At 42.6% G+C, this 24,244-nt stretch overlaps 1 protein-coding gene across 3 annotated transcripts in view; it reads right to left on the reverse strand.

Annotated features, from left to right (window-relative positions):
* The window catches only part of LOC135562782 (regulator of G-protein signaling 20-like), a 251,854-nt gene that overhangs the window by 66,666 nt on the left and 160,944 nt on the right, over nt 1-24,244 (reverse strand). For 2 of the 3 annotated variants that reach the window (XM_065005126.1, XM_065005124.1), the window contains exon 6: nt 9,370-10,851. The exons of the other annotated variant lie outside the window; for it this stretch is intronic. In XM_065005126.1, the coding sequence (XP_064861198.1) occupies nt 10,663-10,851 (189 nt within the window). In that variant the 3' untranslated portion in view covers nt 9,370-10,662. Of the gene's footprint in view, nt 1-9,369; nt 10,852-24,244 lie in introns of those variants that run through there. 3 annotated transcript variants of the gene reach the window in all.

The following is a 24,244-nucleotide window of genomic DNA, read 5'->3' on the forward strand; positions in this document are numbered from 1 at the left end:
CAGCCCCTCTAGTCCTTCCCACCAGCAGCCCCCACCAGCAGCCTCTAGTCCTTCCCACCAGCCCCTCTAGTCCTTCCCACCAGCAGCCCCTCTAGTCCTTCCCACCAGCCCCTCTCCTTCCCACCAGCAGCCCCTCTAGTCCTTCCCACCAGCAGCCCCTCTAGTCCTTCCCAGCAGCCCTCTAGTCCTTCCCAGTCCCCTTCCCCCACCAGCAGTCCTTCCCACCAGCAGCCCCTCTAGTCCTTCCCACCAGCAGCCCCTCTAGTCCTTCCCACCAGCAGCCCCTCTAGTCCTTCCCACCAGCAGCCCCTCTAGTCCTTCCCACCAGCAGCCCAGTCTTCCCAGTCCTTCCCACCAGCAGCCCAGCCCCTCCCCTCTAGTCCTTCCCACCAGCAGCCCCCATCCCTCTGGTCCTTCCCACCAGCCCCTTCCACCAGCAGCCCATCTAGTCCTTCCCACCAGCAGCCCCTCTAGTCCTTCCCACCAGCAGCCCATCTAGTCCTTCCCACCACAGCCCATCTAGCCCACCACATCTAGTCCTTCCCACCAGCAGCCCATCTACTCTTTCCCACCAGCAGCCCATCTAGTCCTTCCCACCAGCAGACCCTCTAGTCCTTCCCACCAGCAGCCCCTCTAGTCCTTCCCACCAGCAGCCCCTCTAGTCCTTCCCACCAGCAGCCCCTCTAGTCCTTCCCACCAGCAGCCCCTCTAGTCCTTCCCACCAGCAGCCCCTCTAGTCCTTCCCACCAGCAGCCCATCTAGTCCTTGGTTAGGCCCCTTCCCACCAGCAGCCCATCTAGTCCTTCCCACCAGCAGCCCCTCTAGTCTTTCCCACCAGCAGCCCATCTAGTCCTTCCCACCAGCAGCCCCTCTAGTCTTTCCCACCAGCAGCCCATCTAGTCCTTGGTTAGGCCCCTTCCCACCAGCAGCCCATCTAGTCCTTCCCACCAGCTGCCCCTCTAGTCTTTCCCACCAGCAGCCCATCTAGTCCTTCCCACCAGCAGCCCCTCTAGTCTTTCCCACCAGCAGCCCATCTAGTCCTTGGTTAGGCCCCTTCCCACCAGCAGCCCATCTAGTCCTTCCCACCAGCAGCCCCTCTAGTCTTTCCCACCAGCAGCCCATCTAGTCCTTGGTTAGGCCCCTTCCCACCAGCAGCCCATCTAGTCCATCCCACCAGCAGACCCTTTAGTCCTTCCCACCAGCAGCCCCTCTAGTCCTTCCCACCAGCAGCCCATCTAGTCCTTCCCACCAGCAGCCCCTCTAGTCTTTCCCACCAGCAGCCCATCTAGTCCTTGGTTAGGCCCCTTCCCACCAGCAGCCCATCTAGTCCTTCCCACCAGCAGCCCCTCTAGTCCTTCCCACCAGCAGCCCCTCTAGTCCTTCCCTCCAGCAGCCCATCTAGTCCTTCCCACCAGCAGCCCCTCTAGTCCTTCCCACCAGCAGCCCCTCTAGTCCTTCCCACCAGTAGCCCATCTAGTCCTTCCCACCAGCAGCCCCTCTAGTCCTTCCCACCAGCGGTCCCTCTAGTCCTTCCCACCAGTAGCCCCTCTAGTCCTTCCCACCAGCAGCCCCTCTAGTCCTTCCCACCAGTAGCCCCTCTAGTCCTTCCCACCAGCAGCCCCTCTAGTCCTTCCCACCAGCAGCCCCTCTAGTCCTTCCCACCAGCATCCCCTCTTGTCCTTCCCACCAGCATCCCCTCTAGTCCTTCCCACCAGCATCCCCTCTAGTCCTTCCCACCAGCATCCCCTCTAGTCCTTCCCACCAGCAGCCCCTCTAGTCCTTCCCACCAGCAGCCCCTCTAGTCCTTCCCACCAGCAGCCCATCTAGTCCTTGGTTAGGCCCCTTCCCACCAGCAGCCCATCTAGTCCTTCCCACCAACAGCCCCTCTAGTCTTTCCCACCACTAGCCCATCTAGTCCTTCCCACCAGCAGCCCATCTACTCTTTCCCACCAGCAGCCCATCTAGTCCTTCCCACCAGCAGACCCTCTAGTCCTTCCTACCAGTAGCCCCTCTAGTCCTTCCCACCAGCAGCCCCTCTAGTCCTTCCCACCAGCAGCCCCTCTAGTCCTTCCCACCAGCATCCCCTCTTGTCCTTCCCACCAGCATCCCCTCTTGTCCTTCCCACCAGCAGCCCCTCTAGTCCTTCCCACCAGCATTCCCTCTAGTCCTTCCCACCAGCAGCCCCTCTAGTCCTTCCCACCAGCAGCCCCTCTAGTCCTTCCCACCAGCAGCCCATCTAGTCCTTGGTTAGGCCCCTTCCCACCAGCAGCCCATCTAGTCCTTCCCACCAACAGCCCCTCTAGTCTTTCCCACCAGCTGCCCATCTAGTCCTTCCCACCAGTAGCCCCTCTAGTCTTTCCCACCAGCAGCCCATCTAGTCCTTGGTTAGGCCCCTTCCCACCAGCAGCCCATCTAGTCCTTCCCACCAGCTGCCCCTCTAGTCTTTCCCACCAGCAGCCCATCTAGTCCTTCCCACCAGCAGCCCCTCTAGTCTTTCCCACCAGCAGCCCATCTAGTCCTTGGTTAGGCCCCTTCCCACCAGCAGCCCATCTAGTCCTTCCCACCAGCAGCCCATCTAGTCCTTCCCACCAGCAGCCCCTCTAGTCTTTCCCACCAGCAGCCCATCTAGTCCTTGGTTAGGCCCCTTCCCACCAGCAGCCCATCTAGTCCATCCCACCAGCAGACCCTTTAGTCCTTCCCACCAGCAGCCCCTCTAGTCCTTCCCACCAGCAGCCCATCTAGTCCTTCCCACCAGCAGCCCCTCTAGTCTTTCCCACCAGCAGCCCATCTAGTCCTTGGTTAGGCCCCTTCCCACCAGCAGCCCATCTAGTCCATCCCACCAGCAGACCCTTTAGTCCTTCCCACCAGCAGCCCCTCTAGTCCTTCCCACCAGCAGCCCCTCTAGTCCTTCCCACCAGCAGCCCCTCTAGTCCTTCCCACCAGCAGCCCCTCTAGTCTTTCCCACCAGCAGCCCATCTAGTCCTTGGTTAGGCCCCTTCCCACCAGCAGCCCATCTAGTCCTTCCCACCAGCAGCCCCTCTAGTCTTTCCCACCAGCAGCCCATCTAGTCCTTCCCACCAGCAGCCCCTCTAGTCTTTCCCACCAGCAGCCCATCTAGTCCTTGGTTAGGCCCCTTCCCACCAGCAGCCCATCTAGTCCATCCCACCAGCAGACCCTTTAGTCCTTCCCACCAGCAGCCCCTCTAGTCCTTCCCACCAGCAGCCCATCTAGTCCTTCCCACCAGCAGCCCCTCTAGTCTTTCCCACCAGCAGCCCATCTAGTCCTTGGTTAGGCCCCTTCCCACCAGCAGCCCATCTAGTCCTTCCCACCAGCAGCCCCTCTAGTCTTTCCCACCAGCAGCCCCTCTAGTCTTTCCCACCAGCAGCCCATCTAGTCCTTCCCACCAGCAGCCCCTCTAGTCCTTCCCACCAGCAGCCCATCTAGTCCTTCCCACCAGCAGCCCCTCCAGTCCTTCCCACCAGCAGCCCCTCTAGTCCTTCCCACCAGCATCACCTCTAGTCCTTCCCACCAGTAGCCCCTCTAGTCCTTCCCACCAGCAGCCCCTCTAGTCCTTCCCACCAGCAGCCCCTCTAGTCCTTCCCACCAGCAGCCCCTCTAGTCCTTCCCACCAGCAGCCCATCTAGTCCTTCCCACCAGCAGCCCCTCTAGTCTTTCCCACCAGCAGCCCATCTAGTCCTTGGTTAGGCCCCTTCCCACCAGCAGCCCATCTAGTCCATCCCACCAGCAGACCCTTTAGTCCTTCCCACCAGCAGCCCCTCTAGTCCTTCCCACCAGCAGCCCCTCTAGTCCTTCCCACCAGCAGCCCCTCTAGTCCTTCCCACCAGCAGCCCCTCTAGTCTTTCCCACCAGCAGCCCATCTAGTCCTTGGTTAGGCCCCTTCCCACCAGCAGCCCATCTAGTCCTTCCCACCAGCAGCCCCTCTAGTCTTTCCCACCAGCAGCCCATCTAGTCCTTCCCACCAGCAGCCCCTCTAGTCTTTCCCACCAGCAGCCCATCTAGTCCTTGGTTAGGCCCCTTCCCACCAGCAGCCCATCTAGTCCTTCCCACCAGCTGCCCCTCTAGTCTTTCCCACCAGCAGCCCATCTAGTCCTTCCCACCAGCAGCCCCTCTAGTCTTTCCCACCAGCAGCCCCTCTAGTCTTTCCCACCAGCAGCCCATCTAGTCCATCCCACCAGCAGACCCTTTAGTCCTTCCCACCAGCAGCCCCTCTAGTCCTTCCCACCAGCAGCCCATCTAGTCCTTCCCACCAGCAGCCCCTCTAGTCTTTCCCACCAGCAGCCCATCTAGTCCTTGGTTAGGCCCCTTCCCACCAGCAGCCCATCTAGTCCTTCCCACCAGCAGCCCCTCTAGTCCTTCCCACCAGCAGCCCCTCTAGTCCTTCCCTCCAGCAGCCCATCTAGTCCTTCCCACCAGCAGCCCCTCTAGTCCTTCCCACCATCAGCCCCTCTAGTCCTTCCCACCAGTAGCCCATCTAGTCCTTCCCACCAGCAGCCCCTCTAGTCCTTCCCACCAGCAGCCCTTCTAGTCCTTCCCACCAGTAGCCCCTCTAGTCCTTCCCACCAGCAGCCCCTCTAGTCCTTCCCACCAGTAGCCCCTCTAGTCCTTCCCACCAGCAGCCCCTCTAGTCCTTCCCACCAGCAGCCCCTCTAGTCCTTCCCACCAGCATCCCCTCTTGTCCTTCCCACCAGCATCCCCTCTTGTCCTTCCCACCAGCAGCCCCTCTAGTCGTTCCCACCAGCATCCCCTCTAGTCCTTCCCACCAGCAGCCCCTCTAGTCCTTCCCACCAGCAGCCCCTCTAGTCCTTCCCACCAGCAGCCCATCTAGTCCTTGGTTAGGCCCCTTCCCACCAGCAGCCCATCTAGTCCTTCCCACCAACAGCCCCTCTAGTCTTTCCCACCAGCTGCCCATCTAGTCCTTCCCACCAGCAGCCCCTCTAGTCTTTCCCACCAGCAGCCCATCTAGTCCTTGGTTAGGCCCCTTCCCACCAGCAGCCCATCTAGTCCTTCCCACCAGCTGCCCCTCTAGTCTTTCCCACCAGCAGCCCATCTAGTCCTTCCCACCAGCAGCCCCTCTAGTCTTTCCCACCAGCAGCCCATCTAGTCCTTGGTTAGGCCCCTTCCCACCAGCAGCCCATCTAGTCCTTCCCACCAGCAGCCCATCTAGTCCTTCCCACCAGCAGCCCCTCTAGTCTTTCCCACCAGCAGCCCATCTAGTCCTTGGTTAGGCCCCTTCCCACCAGCAGCCCATCTAGTCCATCCCACCAGCAGACCCTTTAGTCCTTCCCACCAGCAGCCCCTCTAGTCCTTCCCACCAGCAGCCCATCTAGTCCTTCCCACCAGCAGCCCCTCTAGTCTTTCCCACCAGCAGCCCATCTAGTCCTTGGTTAGGCCCCTTCCCACCAGCAGCCCATCTAGTCCATCCCACCAGCAGACCCTTTAGTCCTTTCCTACCAGCAGCCCCTCTAGTCCTTCCTACCAGCAGCCCCTCTAGTCCTTCCCACCAGCAGCCCCTCTAGTCCTTCCCACCAGCAGCCCCTCTAGTCTTTCCCACCAGCAGCCCATCTAGTCCTTGGTTAGGCCCCTTCCCACCAGCAGCCCATCTAGTCCTTCCCACCAGCAGCCCCTCTAGTCTTTCCCACCAGCAGCCCATCTAGTCCTTGGTTAGGCCCCTTCCCACCAGCAGCCCATCTAGTCCATCCCACCAGCAGACCCTTTAGTCCTTCCCACCAGCAGCCCCTCTAGTCCTTCCCACCAGCAGCCCATCTAGTCCTTCCCACCAGCAGCCCCTCTAGTCTTTCCCACCAGCAGCCCATCTAGTCCTTCCCACCAGCAGCCCCTCTAGTCTTTCCCACCAGCAGCCCATCTAGTCCTTCCCACCAGCAGCCCCTCTAGTCCTTCCCACCAGCAGCCCCTCTAGTCTTTCCCACCAGCAGCCCCTCTAGTCTTTCCCACCAGCAGCCCATCTAGTCCTTCCCACCAGCAGCCCATCTAGTCCTTCCCACCAGCAGCCCCTCTAGTCCTTCCCACCAGCAGCCCATCTAGTCCTTCCCACCAGCAGCCCCTCTAGTCTTTCCCACCAGCAGCCCATCTAGTCCTTCCCACCAGCAGCCCCTCTAGTCTTTCCCACCAGCAGCCCATCTAGTCCTTGGTTAGGCCCCTTCCCACCAGTGATGCAGGAGTTCAGTTCACAGCTCCACAGAGGGTTTGAACATTAGCTACGTAGCGGAACAGTTTGCTCCGTTTGGTTGGTGTGGGGGGGGTGTGGCTTGAAAGCAATGAGTGACGTACTTACAGCGCCCCCCCTCCCCATTTTTCAACTGGTCGTTCAGTACAGCATCGTTTCCATTCAGTTGACTGTTCCAGAGATGGGAGTTCAGTTTACAACTCCAACTGGAGCTGGGCCACTTCCCAGTTCAGTTTACAACTCAAACTGAAGCTGGGCCACTTCCCAGTTCAGTTTACAACTCAAACTGAAGCTGGGCCACTTCCCAGTTCGGTTTACAACTCAAACTGAAGCTGGGCCACTTCCCAGTTCAGTTTACAACTCAAACTGGAGCTGGGCCACTTCCCAGTTCAGTTTACAACTCAAACTGAAGCTGGGCCACTTCCCAGTTCAGTTTACAACTCAAACTGAAGCTGGGCCACTTCCCAGTTCGGTTTACAACTCAAACTGAAGCTGGGCCACTTCCCAGTTCGGTTTACAACTCAAACTGAAGCTGGGCCACTTCCCAGTTCAGTTTACAACTCAAACTGAAGCTGGGCCACTTCCCAGTTCAGTTTACAACTCCAACTGGAGCTGGGCCACTTCCCAGTTCAGTTTACAACTCAAACTGAAGCTGGGCCACTTCCCAGTTCAGTTTACAACTCAAACTGAAGCTGGGCCACTTCCCAGTTCAGTTTACAACTCAAACTGGAGCTGGGCCACTTCCCAGTTCAGTTTACAACTCAAACTGAAGCTGGGCCACTTCCCAGTTCAGTTTACAACTCAAACTGGAGCTGGGCCACTTCCCAGTTCAGTTTACAACTCCAACTGGAGCTGGGCCACTTCCCAGTTCAGTTTACAACTCAAACTGAAGCTGGGCCACTTCCCAGTTCAGTTTACAACTCAAACTGAAGCTGGGCCACTTCCCAGTTCAGTTTACAACTCAAACTGGAGCTGGGCCACTTCCCAGTTCAGTTTACAGAATGTTACTCAGAAGCACCAGGGACAGTGTAAATGAAATGTCTGTTACCTTTTCATTTAACTAGGCAAGTCAGTTAAATAACAAATTCTTATTTACAATGACAGCCTACCAGGGAACAGTGGGTAACTGCCTTGTTCAGGGGCAGAACAACAGATTTTTTTTACCTTCTCAGCTCGGGGATTCAATCTAGCAACCTTTCGGTTGCAAGTCCAACGCTCTAACCACTAGGCCACCCTGCCTTCCCTTATTTCACCATAGAGCTGATATGGTCTGGATTAAATGTTGGCACGATGTTGCCATGGCGTCTACTGTATGAGATCTAAGATACACCTGTCCAACATACCTGGAAACACTCCAAACACACACACACACACACACACACACACACACACACACACACACACGCTAGCACACACACACACGCTAGCACACACACACACACACACACACGCTAGCACACACACACACACGCTAGTACACACACACACGCTAGCACACACGCTAGCACACACACGCTAGCACACACACACACACGCTAGCACATACACACACACACACACGCACACACACACACACACACACGCACACACACACGCGCTAGCACACACACACACACGCTAGCACACACACACACACACACACGCTAGCACACACACACACACGCGCTAGCACACACACACACGCTAGCACACACACACACACACACGCTAGCACACACACACACACGCTAGCACACACACACACACACACACATGTGTGTTTGTGTGTTAGCGTGTGTGTGTGTGTGTGCTAGCGTGCGTGTGTGTGTGTGTGTGCTAGCGCGTGTGTGTGTGTGTGCTAGCGTGTGTGTGTGTGTGTGCTAGCGTGTGTGTGTGTATGTGCTAGCGTGTGTGTGTGTGCTAGCGTGTGTGTGCTAGCGTGTGTGCTAGCGTGTGTGTGTACTAGTGTGTGTGTGTGTGTGTGTGTGCTAGCGTGTGTGTGTGTGTGTGTGTGTGCTAGCGTGTGTGCTAGCGTGTGTGTGTGTACTAGCGTGTGTGTGTGTGTGTGTGTGTGTGTGTGCTAGCGTGTGTGTGTGTGTGTGCGTGTGTGTGCTAGCGTGTGTGCTAGCGTGTGTGTGTACTAGCGTGTGTGTGTGTGTGCTAGCGTGTGTGTGTGTGTGTGTGTGTGCTAGCGTGTGTGCTAGCGTGTGTGTGTGTACTAGCGTGTGTGTGTGTGTGTGCTAGCGTGTGTGTGTGTGTGTGTGTGTGTGTGTGTGTGCTAGCGTGTGTGTGTGTGTTTGTGTGTGTGTGTGTGTGTGTGTGTGTGTGTTTGGAGTGTTTCCAGGTATGTTGGACAGGTGTATCTTAGATCTCATACAGTAGACGCCATGGCAACATCGTGCCAACATTTAATCCAGACCATATCAGCTCTATGGTGAAATAAGGGAAGGCAGGGTGGCCTAGTGGTTAGAGCGTTGGACTTGCAACCGAAAGGTTGCTAGATTGAATCCCCGAGCTGAGAAGGTAAAAAAAATCTGTTGTTCTGCCCCTGAACAAGGCAGTTAATCCCCTGTCATTGCTGTCATTGTAAATAAGAATTTGTTCTTAATTGACTTGCCTAATTAAATGAGAGTATGTGAGAGAGTACCATATACCACCTACAGGTGGTGCCAGAATGGCAAGGCCTTTCAAACTGGAAACACCCTATCTTTATGGAATAGCGTGTCACATAAAGCACTTTTCTGATGGTTTTGTGTTGATGGTCTCTGGGTTTTTGTTTATATAGTAAAGTCATTATCACAGTTTAACAAAAAAATGTTTAAATAAATAACATTAATAATACTAACTTTAAAGCATTTTGACTGACAATAAGTCAAGTTAAGACCTAGGCATCATCAACTACAGACATCTGTTGTCCTCAAACTCAATTTCCCATAAAGCAGCTAACAATTCAATAGCATTTTTATTTGTCTTTTTTTTAAACATATTTTTCTTGTCCCCCACCCCACCTGGGATGGAAAGTCTCTAAGCCCCTCTCCTCCCTGACTGATCAACCAAACCACAGCTCAACCCAATGCCAATCCTAGCAGTGAGGTGAGGGAGACAGTGGCCAGGTCAAAGGTGAGAGTTCAAAAGTCAGAATCGGATTAGAGCAGCAGTGTCCAGGCAGTCCGACAAAAGGGGGGAACGTTGTCTTTAACGTTGTCTTTAACGTTGTGTGAACGTTGGAAAAGTAGTCTGACTCACTCCAGTGTCTTATTGCCGAGTTTCTCTTATCTGAGCGCTCTTCCAAAATGTGGACATTTGTCAGGAGAAAGTACAATATATACAAATACAGTTTATATAAAACAAAAACAAAAAGCAGATTTGTGTTGTTGTAAATCCAAATAATCAGTAGTTGATGCTGAAGCTTCCAGTTAACTTGTCAAATGGAACCCTATTCCCTATATAGTGCACTACTTTTGACCAGAGCCCTATGTGGGTAGTGCACTATACGGGGAATAGGGAAGCATTTGTGGGTGTCTGTGCAGTCAGGAAATCCATATATGGCATGACGAAGTGAGATCATCGTTAAAAAAAATAAAATAAAAATTTAAACAACTGTGAAAGGAATTGGCAACCAAAAATATTCTACAGAAAAGTCCTACAACAATCATTAGAAAAATCCACAAAAGGATAAATATTTTCTCCTTTAGTGGTTGTGCAATGGAGAGAGACAGAGGGGGAGTGGATGGAGAGAGACAGAGAGGGAGTGGATGGAGAGAGACAGAGGGAGGGTGGATGGAGAGAGACAGAGGGGGAGTGGATGGAGAGAGACAGAGAGGGAGTGGATGGAGAGAGACAGAGGGGGAGTGGATGGAGAGAGACAGAGGGGAGTGGATGGAGAGAGACAGAGACCAGGGGTAGAGATGGAGTGAGGCAGAGAGAGAGGAGTGAAAGAGACAGCAAGGAAGAGCAGAGGGAGAGAGTAGAGAGAGAGAGAGAGAGAGAGGGAGAGAGAGAGAGAGAAGTGAAAGAGCATGAGAGAGTGAGGATGAAGGGAGAGCGAGACTGAGACAGCGGGGCAGAGCAGAGTGAGAGAGAGAGAGAGAGAGCGAGAGATCAAGAATGTGACAGGGAGAGAGAGAGGAGTGTGAGTGAGTGAAATGTTGTGAACCTATGACTGAGGAGGTGTGGGAGCCTGGGTGAAGCTAGGACTCTGAGGGGGTGTGGGAGCCTGGGTGAACCTATGACTCTGAGGAGGTGTGGGAGCCTGGGTGAAGCTAGGACTCTGAGGGGGTGTGGGAGCCTGGGTGAAGCTAGGACTCTGAGGAGGTGCAGGAGCCTGGGCGAAGCTAGGACTCTGAGGAGGTGCAGGAGCCTGGGTGAAGATAGGACTCTGAGGAGGTGTGGGAGCCTGGGTGAACCTAGGACTCTGAGGAGGTGCAGGAGCCTGGGTGAACCTAGGACTCTGAGGAGGTGCAGGAGCCTGGGTGAAGCTAGGACTCTGAGGAGGTGCGGGAGCCTGGGTGAACCAGTGATCTGTAGAGAGACGAGTTGAGGAAACGAGGATAGGAGTCTCTGTGCATTAAGGTATAGATCTGAAGCTGTGCGTCCTCAAAGGTGTAGGGCGTAGGCTCCTGTATCTTCCTGTTAATCACCTCTCTCACCCGGGAATCCAGACTCACCTGAGAGAGACAGACAGACAGACAGACAGACAGAATGAAGGACAGAGAGGATGAAGGACAGACAGGATGAAGGACAGAGATTAGCCATTGACTCTCAATAAACAAAATGTCAAAAAACACTCAAAATACCAGCGAAGAAAGGAAAGAGTATCACCACATCACAGTGAATTTGTAATGGATTTCCAACCCAGTGAGTTTCTATAGTTGTACAGTAAATAGATATTAGAGGGATGAAGGGAACATAGCGTCTATAACCAATACAATAGTACCTTCCCCAGGACGAGACAGACAGACGAAGGGACTAGAGGGGCTGCTGGTTGGAAGGGGCCTAACCAATACAATAGTACCTTCCCCAGGACGAGACAGACTAGATGAGTGGTCCAGCAGGACTAGAGGGGCTGCCGGTAGGAAGGGGCCTAACCAATACAATAGTACCTTCCCCAGGACGAGACAGACTAGATGAGTGGTCCAGCAGGACTAGAGGGGCTGCCGGTAGGAAGGGGCCTAACCAATACAATAGTACCTTCCCCAGGACGAGACAGACTAGATGAGTGGTCCAGCAGGACTAGAGGGGCTGCTGGTAGGAAGGGGCCTAACCAATACAATAGTACCTTCCCCAGGACGAGACAGACTAGATGAGTGGTCCAGCAGGACTAGAGGGGCTGCTGGTAGGAAGGGGCCTAACCAATACAATAGTACCTTCCCCAGGACGAGACAGACTAGATGAGTGGTCCAGCAGGACTAGAGGGACTGCTGGTAGGAAGGGGCCTAACCAATACAATAGTACATTCCCCAGGACGAGACAGACTAGATGAGTGGTCCAGCAGGACTAGAGGGGCTGCTGGTAGGAAGGGGCCTAACCAATACAATAGTACCTTCCCCAGGACGAGACAGACAGACTAGATGAGTGGTCCAGCAGGACTAGAGGGTCTGCTGGTAGGAAGGGGCCTAACCAATACAATAGTACCTTCCCCAGGACGAGACAGACTAGATGAGTGGTCCAGCAGGACTAGAGGGGCTGCTGGTAGGAAGGGGCCTAACCAATACAATAGTACCTTCCCCAGGACGAGACAAACAGACTAGATGAGTGGTCCAGCAGGACTAGAGGGGCTGCTGGTAGGAAGGGGCCTAACCAATACAATAGTACCTTCCCCAGGACGAGACAGACAGACTAGATGAGTGGTCCAGCAGGACTAGAGGGGCTGCTGGTAGGAAGGGGCCTAACCAATACAATAGTACCTTCCCCAGGACGAGACAGACAGACTAGATGAGTGGTCTCTCAGCAACATTATGAGGGGCTCTTAACATTATGGTGATGTATCTAACCAATACAATAGTACCTTCCCCAGGACGAGACAGACAGACTAGATGAGTGGTCTCTCATGTATCTTAACATTATGGTGATGTATCTTAACATTATGGTGATGTATCTAACAGAACATTATGGTGATGTATCTTAACATTATGGTGATGTATCTAACAGAACATTATGGTGATGTATCTTAACATTATGGTGATGTATCTTAACATTATGGTGATGTATCTAACAGAACATTATGGTGATGTATCTTAACATTATGGTGATGTATCTTAACATTATGGTGATGTATCTAACAGAACATTATGGTGATGTATCTAACAGAACATTATGGTGATGTATCTTAACATTATGGTGATGTATCTTAACATTATGGTGATGTATCTTAACATTATGGTGATGTATCTTAACATTATGGTGATGTATCTTAACATTATGGTGATGTATCTTAACATTATGGTGATGTATCAGAACATTATGGTGATGTATCTTAACAGAACATTATGGTGATGTATCTAACAGAACATTATGGTGATGTATCTTAACATTATGGTGATGTATCTAACAGAACATTATGGTGATGTATCTTAACATTATGGTGATGTATCTTAACATTATGGTGATGTATCTAACAGAACATTATGGTGATGTATCTTAACATTATGGTGATGTATCTTAACATTATGGTGATGTATCTTAACATTATGGTGATGTATCTAACAGAACATTATGGTGATGTATCTTAACATTATGGTGATGTATCTAACAGAACATTATGGTGATGTATCTTAACATTATGGTGATGTATCTTAACATTATGGTGATGTATCTAACAGAACATTATGGTGATGTATCTTAACATTATGGTGATGTATCAACATTATGGTGATGTATCTAAACATTATGGTGATGTATCTAACAGAACATTATGGTGATGTATCTTAACATTATGGTGATGTATCTTAACATTATGGTGATGTATCTAACAGAACATTATGGTGATGTATCTAACAGAACATTATGGTGATGTATCTAACAGAACATTATGGTGATGTATCTTAACATTATGGTGATGTATCTTAACATTATGGTGATGTATCTTAACATTATGGTGATGTATCTTAACATTATGGTGATGTATCTTAACATTATGGTGATGTATCTTAACATTATGGTGATGTATCAGAACATTATGGTGATGTATCTTAACAGAACATTATGGTGATGTATCTTAACATTATGGTGATGTATCTAACAGAACATTATGGTGATGTATCTTAACATTATGGTGATGTATCTAACAGAACATTATGGTGATGTATCTTAACATTATGGTGATGTATCTTAACATTATGGTGATGTATCTAACAGAACATTATGGTGATGTATCTTAACATTATGGTGATGTATCTTAACATTATGGTGATGTATCTTAACATTATGGTGATGTATCTAACAGAACATTATGGTGATGTATCTTAACATTATGGTGATGTATCTAACAGAACATTATGGTGATGTATCTTAACATTATGGTGATGTATCTTAACATTATGGTGATGTATCTAACAGAACATTATGGTGATGTATCTTAACATTATGGTGATGTATCTTAACATTATGGTGATGTATCTAACAGAACATTATGGTGATGTATCTAACAGAACATTATGGTGATGTATCTAACAGAACATTATGGTGATGTATCTTAACATTATGGTGATGTATCTTAACATTATGGTGATGTATCAGAACATTATGGTGATGTATCTAGAACATTATGGTGATGTATCTTAACATTATGGTGATGTATCTTAACATTATGGTGATGTATCTTAACATTATGGTGATGTATCAGAACATTATGGTGATGTATCTTAACAGAACATTATGGTGATGTATCTTAACATTATGGTGATGTATCTAACAGAACATTATGGTGATGTATCTTAACATTATGGTGATGTATCTAACAGAACATTATGGTGATGTATCTTAACATTATGGTGATGTATCTTAACATTATGGTGATGTATCTAACAGAACATTATGGTGATGTATCTTAACATTATGGTGATGTATCTAAACATTATGGTGATGTATCTTAACATTATGGTGATGTATCTTAACATTATGGTGATGTATCTTAACATTATGGTGATGTATCTTAACATTATGGTGATGTATCTAACAGAACATTATGGTGATGTATCTAAACATTATGGTGATGTATCTAAACATTATGGTGATGTATCTTAACATTATGGTGATGTATCTTAACATTATGGTGATGTATCTAACAGAACATTATGGTGATGTATCTTAACATTATGGTGATGTATCTTAACATTATGGTGATGTATCTTAACATTATGGTGATGTATCTATCAGAACATTATGGTGATGTATCTAACAGAACATTATGGTGATGTATCTTAACATTATGGTTATTATGGTGATGTATCTAAACATTATGGTGATGTATCTTAACATTATGGTGATGTATCTTAACATTATGGTGATGTATCTATAGAACATTATGGTGATGTATCTTAACATTATGGTGATGTATCTATGGTGATGTATCTTAACATTATGGTGATGTATCTAACAGAACATTATGGTGATGTATCTAACAGAATGGTGATGTATCATTATGGTGATGTATCTAACATAACATTATGGTGATGTATCTTAACATTATGGTGATGTATCTTAACATTATGGTGATGTATCTTAACATTATGGTGATGTATCTTAACATTATGGTGATGTATCTAACAGAACATTATGGTGATGTATCTTAACATTATGGTGATGTATCTAACAGAACATTATGGTGATGTATCTTAACATTATGGTGATGTATCTTAACATTATGGTGATGTATCTAACAGAACATTATGGTGATGTATCTTAACATTATGGTGATGTATCTAACAGAACATTATGGTGATGTATCTTAACATTATGGTGATGTATCTTAACATTATGGTGATGTATCTAACAGAACATTATGGTGATGTATCTTAACATTATGGTGATGTATCTAAACATTATGGTGATGTATCTTAACATTATGGTGATGTATCTAACAGAACATTATGGTGATGTATCTTAACATTATGGTGATGTATCTAACAGAACATTATGGTGATGTATCTTAACATTATGGTGATGTATCTTAACATTATGGTGATGTATCTAACAGAACATTATGGTGATGTATCTTAACATTATGGTGATGTATCTTAACATTATGGTGATGTATCTAACAGAACATTATGGTGATGTATCTTAACATTATGGTGATGTATCTTAACATTATGGTGATGTATTGATGTATCTTAACATTATGGTGATGTATCTAACAGAACATTATGGTGATGTATCTTAACATTATGGTGATGTATCTAACAGAACATTATGGTGATGTATCTTAACATTATGGTGATGTATCTTAACATTATGGTGATGTATCTAACAGAACATTATGGTGATGTATCTTAACATTATGGTGATGTATCTAAACATTATGGTGATGTATCTTAACATTATGGTGATGTATCTTAACATTATGGTGATGTATCTTAACATTATGGTGATGTATCTAACAGAACATTATGGTGATGTATCTAAACATTATGGTGATGTATCTAAACATTATGGTGATGTATCTTAACATTATGGTGATGTATCTTAACATTATGGTGATGTATCTAACAGAACATTATGGTGATGTATCTTAACATTATGGTGATGTATCTTAACATTATGGTGATGTATCTTAACATTATGGTGATGTATCTATCAGAACATTATGGTGATGTATCTAACAGAACATTATGGTGATGTATCTTAACATTATGGTGATGTATCTAAACATTATGGTGATGTATCTTAACATTATGGTGATGTATCTTAACATTATGGTGATGTATCTATCAGAACATTATGGTGATGTATCTAACAGAACAACATATGGTGATGTATCTAACATTATGGTGATGTATCTTAACATTATGGTGATGTATCTAACATTATGGTGATGTATCTTAACATTATGGTGATGTATCTTAACATTATGGTGATGTATCTAACAGAACATTATGGTGATGTATCTAACAGAACATTATGGTGATGTATCTAACAGAACATTATGGTGATGTATCTTAACATTATGGTGATGTATCTAACAGAACATTATGGTGATGTATCTTAACATTATGGTGATGTATCTAAACATTATGGTGATGTATCTTAACATTATGGTGATGTATCTTAACATTATGGTGATGTATCTTAACATTATGGTGATGTATCTAAACATTATGGTGATGTATCATTATGGTGATGTATCTAACATTATGAATGTATCTTAACATTGATGTATCTAACAGAACATTATGGTGTGACCTAACAGAACATTATGTATCTAACAGAACATTATGGTGATGTATCTTAACATTATGGTGATGTATCTAAACATTATGGTGATGTATCTTAACATTATGGTGATGTATCTAACAGAACATTATGGTGATGTATCTAACAGAACATTATGGTGATGTATCTTAACATTATGGTGATGTATCTAAACATTATGGTGATGTATCTTAACATTATGGTGATGTATCTTAACATTATGGTGATGTATCTTAACATTATGGTGATGTATCTAACAGAACATTATGGTGATGTATCTTAACATTATGGTGATGTATCTTAACATTATGGTGATGTATCTTAACATTATGGTGATGTATCTATCAGAACATTATGGTGATGTATCTAAACATTATGGTGATGTATCTTAACATTATGGTGATGTATCTTAACATTATGGTGATGTATCTAACAGAACATTATGGTGATGTATCTAAACATTATGGTGATGTATCTAACATTATGAACATTATGGTGATGTATCTAACAGAACATTATGAACATTATGGTGATGTATCTAACAGAACATTATGGTGATGTATCTAACAGAACATTATGGTGATGTATCTTAACATTATGGTGATGTATCTTAACATTATGGTGATGTATCTAACAGAACATTATGGTGATGTATCTAACAGAACATTATGGTGATGTATCTAACAGAACAGTATGGTGATGTATCTTAACATTATGGTGATGTATCTAACAGAACATTATGGTGATGTATCTTAACATTATGGTGATGTATCTTAACATTATGGTGATGTATCTAACAGAACATTATGGTGATGTATCTAACAGAACATTATGGTGATGTATCTTAACATTATGGTGATGTATCTAAACATTATGGTGATGTATCTAACAGAACATTATGGTGATGTATCTTAACATTATGGTGATGTATCTTAACATTATGGTGATGTATCTAACAGAACATTATGGTGATGTATCTATGGTGAACATTATGGTGATGTATCTATCAGAACATTATGGTGATGTATCTTAACATTATGGTGATGTATCTTAACATTATGGTGATGTATCTTAACATTATGGTGATGTATCTTAAACATTATGGTGATGTATCTAACAGAACATTATGGTGATGTATGAACATTATGGTGATGTATCTTAACATTATGGTGATGTATCTAACAGAACATTATGGTGATGTATCTAACAGAACATTATGGTGATGTATCTTAACATTATGGTGATGTATCTAACAGAACATTATGGTGATGTATCTAACAGAACATTATGGTGATGTATCTATCAGAACATTATGGTGATGTATCTAACAGAACATTATGGTGATGTATCTAACAGAACATTATGGTGATGTATCTAACAGAACATTATGGTGATGTATCTAACAGAACATTATGGTGATGTATCTTAACATTATGGTGATGTATCTAACAGAACATTATGGTGATGTATCTTAACATTATGGTGATGTATCTTAACATTATGGTGATGTATCTTAACATTATGGTGATGTATCTAACAGAACATTATGGTGATGTATCTTAACATTATGGTGATGTATCTATCAGAACATTATGGTGATGTATCTTAACATTATGGTGATGTATCTAACAGAACATTATGGTGATGTATCTTAACATTATGGTGATGTATCTTAACATTATGGTGATGTATCTTAACATTATGGTGATGTATCTTAACATTATGGTGATGTATCTAACAGAACATTATGGTGATGTATCTTAACATTATGGTGATGTATCTTAACATTATGGTGATGTATCTTAACATTATGGTGATGTATCTAACATTATGGTGAATCTAACATTATGGTGATGTATCTAACAGAACATTATGGTGATGTATCTTAACATTATGGTGATGTATCTTAACATTATGGTGATGTATCTTAACATTATGGTGATGTATCTTAACATTATGGTGATGTATCTATCAGAACATTATGGTGATGTATCTAACAGAACATTATGGTGATGTATCTTAACATTATGGTGATGTATCTTAACATTATGGTGATGTATCTTAACATTATGGTGATGTATCTAACAGAACATTATGGTGATGTATCTTAACATTATGGTGATGTATCTAACAGAACATTATGGTGATGTATCTAACAGAACATTATGGTGATGTATCTAACAGAACATTATGGTGATGTATCTAACAGAACATTATGGTGATGTATCTTAACATTATGGTGATGTATCTTAACATTATGGTGATGTATCTTAACATTATGGTGATGTATCTTAACATTATGGTGATGTATCTAACAGAACATTATGGTGATGTATCTAACAGAACATTATGGTGATGTATCTAACAGAACATTATGGTGATGTATCTTAACATTATGGTGATGTATCTTAACATTATGGTGATGTATCTAACAGAACATTATGGTGATGTATCTTAACATTATGGTGATGTATCTAACAGAACATTATGGTGATGTATCTAACAGAACATTATGGTGATGTATCTTAACATTATGGTGATGTATCTTAACATTATGGTGATGTATCTTAACATTATGGTGATGTATCTTAACATTATGGTGATGTATCTAACAGAACATTATGGTGATGTATCTATCAGAACATTATGGTGATGTATCTAACAGAACATTATGGTGATGTATCTAACAGAACATTATGGTGATGTATCTTAACATTATGGTGATGTATCTTAACATTATGGTGATGTATCTATCAGAACATTATGGTGATGTATCTTAACATTATGGTGATGTATCTAACAGAACATTATGGTGATGTATCTATAACAGAACATTATGGTGATGTATCTAACAGAACATTATGGTGATGTATCTAAAGAACATTATGGTGATGTATCTTAACATTATGGTGATGTATCTTAACATTATGGTGATGTATCTTAACATTATGGTGATGTATCTATCTTAAACATTATGGTGATGTATCTAACAGAACATTATGGTGATGTATCATTATGGTGATGTATCTTAACATTATGGTGATGTATCTAACAGAACATTATGGTGATGTATCTTAACAGAACATTATGGTGATGTATCTTAACATTATGGTGATGTATCTTAACATTATGGTGATGTATCTAACAGAACATTATGGTGATGTATCTTAACATTATGGTGATGTATCTAACAGAACATTATGGTGATGTATCTAACAGAACATTATGGTGATGTATCTATCAGAACATTATGGTGATGTATCTTAACATTATGGTGATGTATCTAACAGAACATTATGGTGATGTATCTTAACAGAACATTATGGTGATGTATCTTAACATTATGGTGATGTATCTTAACATTATGGTGATGTATCTATCAGAACATTATGGTGATGTATCTTAACATTATGGTGATGTATCTATCAGAACATTATGGTGATGTATCTTAACATTATGGTGATGTATCTAACAGAACATTATGGTGATGTATCTTAACATTATGGTGATGTATCTTAACATTATGGTGATGTATCTTAACATTATGGTGATGTATCTTAACATTATGGTGATGTATCTAACAGAACATTATGGTGATGTATCTTAACATTATGGTGATGTATCTTAACATTATGGTGATGTATCTTAACATTATGGTGATGTATCTAACAGAACATTATGGTGATGTATCTAACAGAACATTATGGTGATGTATCTAACAACATTATGGTGATGTATCTAAACATTATGGTGATGTATCTTAACATTATGGTGATGTATCTTAACATTATGGTGATGTATCTTAACATTATGGTGATGTATCTATCAGAACATTATGGTGATGTATCTTAACATTATGGTGATGTATCTAACAGAACATTATGGTGATGTATCTAACAGAACATTATGGTGATGTATCTAACAGAACATTATGGTGATGTATCTAACAGAACATTATGGTGATGTATCTTAACATTATGGTGATGTATCTTAACATTATGGTGATGTATCTTAACATTATGGTGATGTATCTTAACATTATGGTGATGTATCTAACAGAACATTATGGTGATGTATCTTAACATTATGGTGATGTATCTAACAGTGATGTATCTAACAGAACATTATGGTGATGTATCTTAACATTATGGTGATGTATCTTAACATTATGGTGATGTATCTAACAGAACATTATGGTGATGTATCTTAACATTATGGTGATGTATCTAACAGAACATTATGGTGATGTATCTAACAGAACATTATGGTGATGTATCTTAACATTATGGTGATGTATCTTAACATTATGGTGATGTATCTTAACATTATGGTGATGTATCTTAACATTATGGTGATGTATCTATCAGAACATTATGGTGATGTATCTATCAGAACATTATGGTGATGTATCTTAACATTATGGTGATGTATCTAACAGAACATTATGGTGATGTATCTTAACAGAACATTATGGTGATGTATCTTAACATTATGGTGATGTATCTTAACATTATGGTGATGTATCTAACAGAACATTATGGTGATGTATCTTAACATTATGGTGATGTATCTAACAGAACATTATGGTGATGTATCTAACAGAACATTATGGTGATGTATCTAACAGAACATTATGGTGATGTATCTAACAGAACATTATGGTGATGTATCTAACAGAACATTATGGTGATGTATCTTAACATTATGGTGATGTATCTTAACATTATGGTGATGTATCTATCAGAACATTATGGTGATGTATCTTAACATTATGGTGATGTATCTATCAGAACATTATGGTGATGTATCTTAACATTATGGTGATGTATCTAACATTATGGTGATGTATCTTATTATGGTGATGTATCTTAACATTATGGTGATGTATCTTAACATTATGGTGATGTATCTTAACATTATGGTGATGTATCTAACATTATGATGTATCATTATGGTGATGTATCTTAACATTATGGTGATGTATCTTAACATTATGGTGATGTATCTTAACATTATGGTGATGTATCTAACAGAACATTATGGTGATGTATCTTAACATTATGGTGATGTATCTAAACATTATGGTGATGTATCTAAACATTATGGTGATGTATCTAACAGAACATTATGGTGATGTATCTTAACAGAACATTATGGTGATGTATCTAACAGAACATTATGGTGATGTATCTAACAGAACATTATGGTGATGTATCTAACAGAACATTATGGTGATGTATCTAACAGAACATTATGGTGATGTATCTTAACATTATGGTGATGTATCTTAACATTATGGTGATGTATCTTAACATTATGGTGATGTATCTTAACATTATGGTGATGTATCTAACAGAACATTATGGTGATGTATCTTAACATTATGGTGATGTATCTAACAGAACATTATGGTGATGTATCTTAACATTATGGTGATGTATCTTAACATTATGGTGATGTATCTAACAGAACATTATGGTGATGTATCTAAACATTATGGTGATGTATCTAAACATTATGGTGATGTATCTTAACATTATGGTGATGTATCTTAACATTATGGTGATGTATCTTAACATTATGGTGATGTATCTAACAGAACATTATGGTGATGTATCTTAACATTATGGTGATGTATCTTAACATTATGGTGATGTATCTTAACATTATGGTGATGTATCTATCAGAACATTATGGTGATGTATCTAAACATTATGGTGATGTATCTTAACATTATGGTGATGTATCTTAACATTATGGTGATGTATCTATCAGAACATTATGGTGATGTATCTTAACATTATGGTGATGTATCTTAACATTATGGTGATGTATCTAACAGATGTATCTAATTATGGTGATGTATCTAACAGAACATTATGGTGATGTATCTAACAGAACATTATGGTGATGTATCTAACAGAACATTATGGTGATGTATCTTAACATTATGGTGATGTATCTTAACATTATGGTGATGTATCTAACAGAACATTATGGTGATGTATCTATCAGAACATTATGGTGATGTATCTAACAGAACATTATGGTGATGTATCTTAACATTATGGTGATGTATCTAACAGAACATTATGGTGATGTATCTTAACATTATGGTGATGTATCTAACAGAACATTATGGTGATGTATCTAACAGAACATTATGGTGATGTATCTTAACATTATGGTGATGTTATGGTGATGTATCTTAACATTATGGTGATGTATCTAACAGAACATTATGGTGATGTATCTAACAGAACATTATGGTGATGTATCTTAACATTATGGTGATGTATCTAACAGAACATTATGGTGATGTATCTAACAGAACATTATGGTGATGTATCTTAACATTATGGTGATGTATCTTAACATTATGGTGATGTATCTTAACATTATGGTGATGTATCTATCAGAACATTATGGTGATGTATCTGATGTATCTAAACATTATGGTGATGTATCTTAACATTATGGTGATGTATCTAACAGAACATTATGGTGATGTATCTAACAGAACATTATGGTGATGTATCTAACAAACATTATGGTGATGTATCTTAACATTATGGTGATGTATCAACATGAACATTATGGTGATGTATCTTAAACATTATGGTGATGTATCTAACATTATGATGTACATTATGGTGATGTATCTAACAGAACATTATGGTGATGTATCTATCAGAACATTATGGTGATGTATCTTAACATTATGGTGATGTATCTAACAGAACATTATGGTGATGTATCTAACAGAACATTATGGTGATGTATCTTAACATTATGGTGATGTATCTTATTATGGTGATGTATCTATAGAACATTATGGTGATGTATCTTAACATTATGGTGATGTATCTATCAGAACATTATGGTGATGTATCTAACAGAACATTATGGTGATGTATCTAACAGAACATTATGGTGATGTATCTAACAACATTATGGTGATGTATCTAACAACATTATGGTGATGTATCTTAACATTATGGTGATTATGGTGATGTATCTTAACATTATGGTGATGTATCTAACAGAACATTATGGTGATGTATCTTAACATTATGGTGATGTATCTTAACATTATGGTGATGTATCTTAACATTATGGTGATGTATCTAACAGAACATTATGGTGATGTATCTAACATTATGAACATTATGGTGATGTATCATTATGGTGATGTATCTAAACATTATGGTGATGTATCTTAACATTATGGTGATGTATCTTAACATTATGGTGATGTATCTTAACATTATGGTGATGTATCTAACAAACATTATGGTGATGTATCTTAACATTATGGTGATGTATCTAAACATTATGGTGATGTATCTAACATTATGGTGAACATTATGGTGATGTATCTAACAGAACATTATGGTGATGTATCTTAACATTATGGTGATGTATCTTAACATTATGGTGATGTATCTTAACATTATGGTGATGTATCTAACAGAACATTATGGTGATGTATCTAACAGAACATTATGGTGATGTATCTAACATTATGGTGATGTATCTAACAGAACATTATGGTGATGTATCTAAAGAACATTATGGTGATGTATCTTAACATTATGGTGATGTATCTAACAGAACATTATGGTGATGTATCTTAACATTATGGTGATG

This window comes from Oncorhynchus nerka, linkage group LG20 (assembly GCF_034236695.1).
Source record: "Oncorhynchus nerka isolate Pitt River linkage group LG20, Oner_Uvic_2.0, whole genome shotgun sequence".
Lineage (NCBI taxonomy): Eukaryota > Metazoa > Chordata > Actinopteri > Salmoniformes > Salmonidae > Oncorhynchus > Oncorhynchus nerka.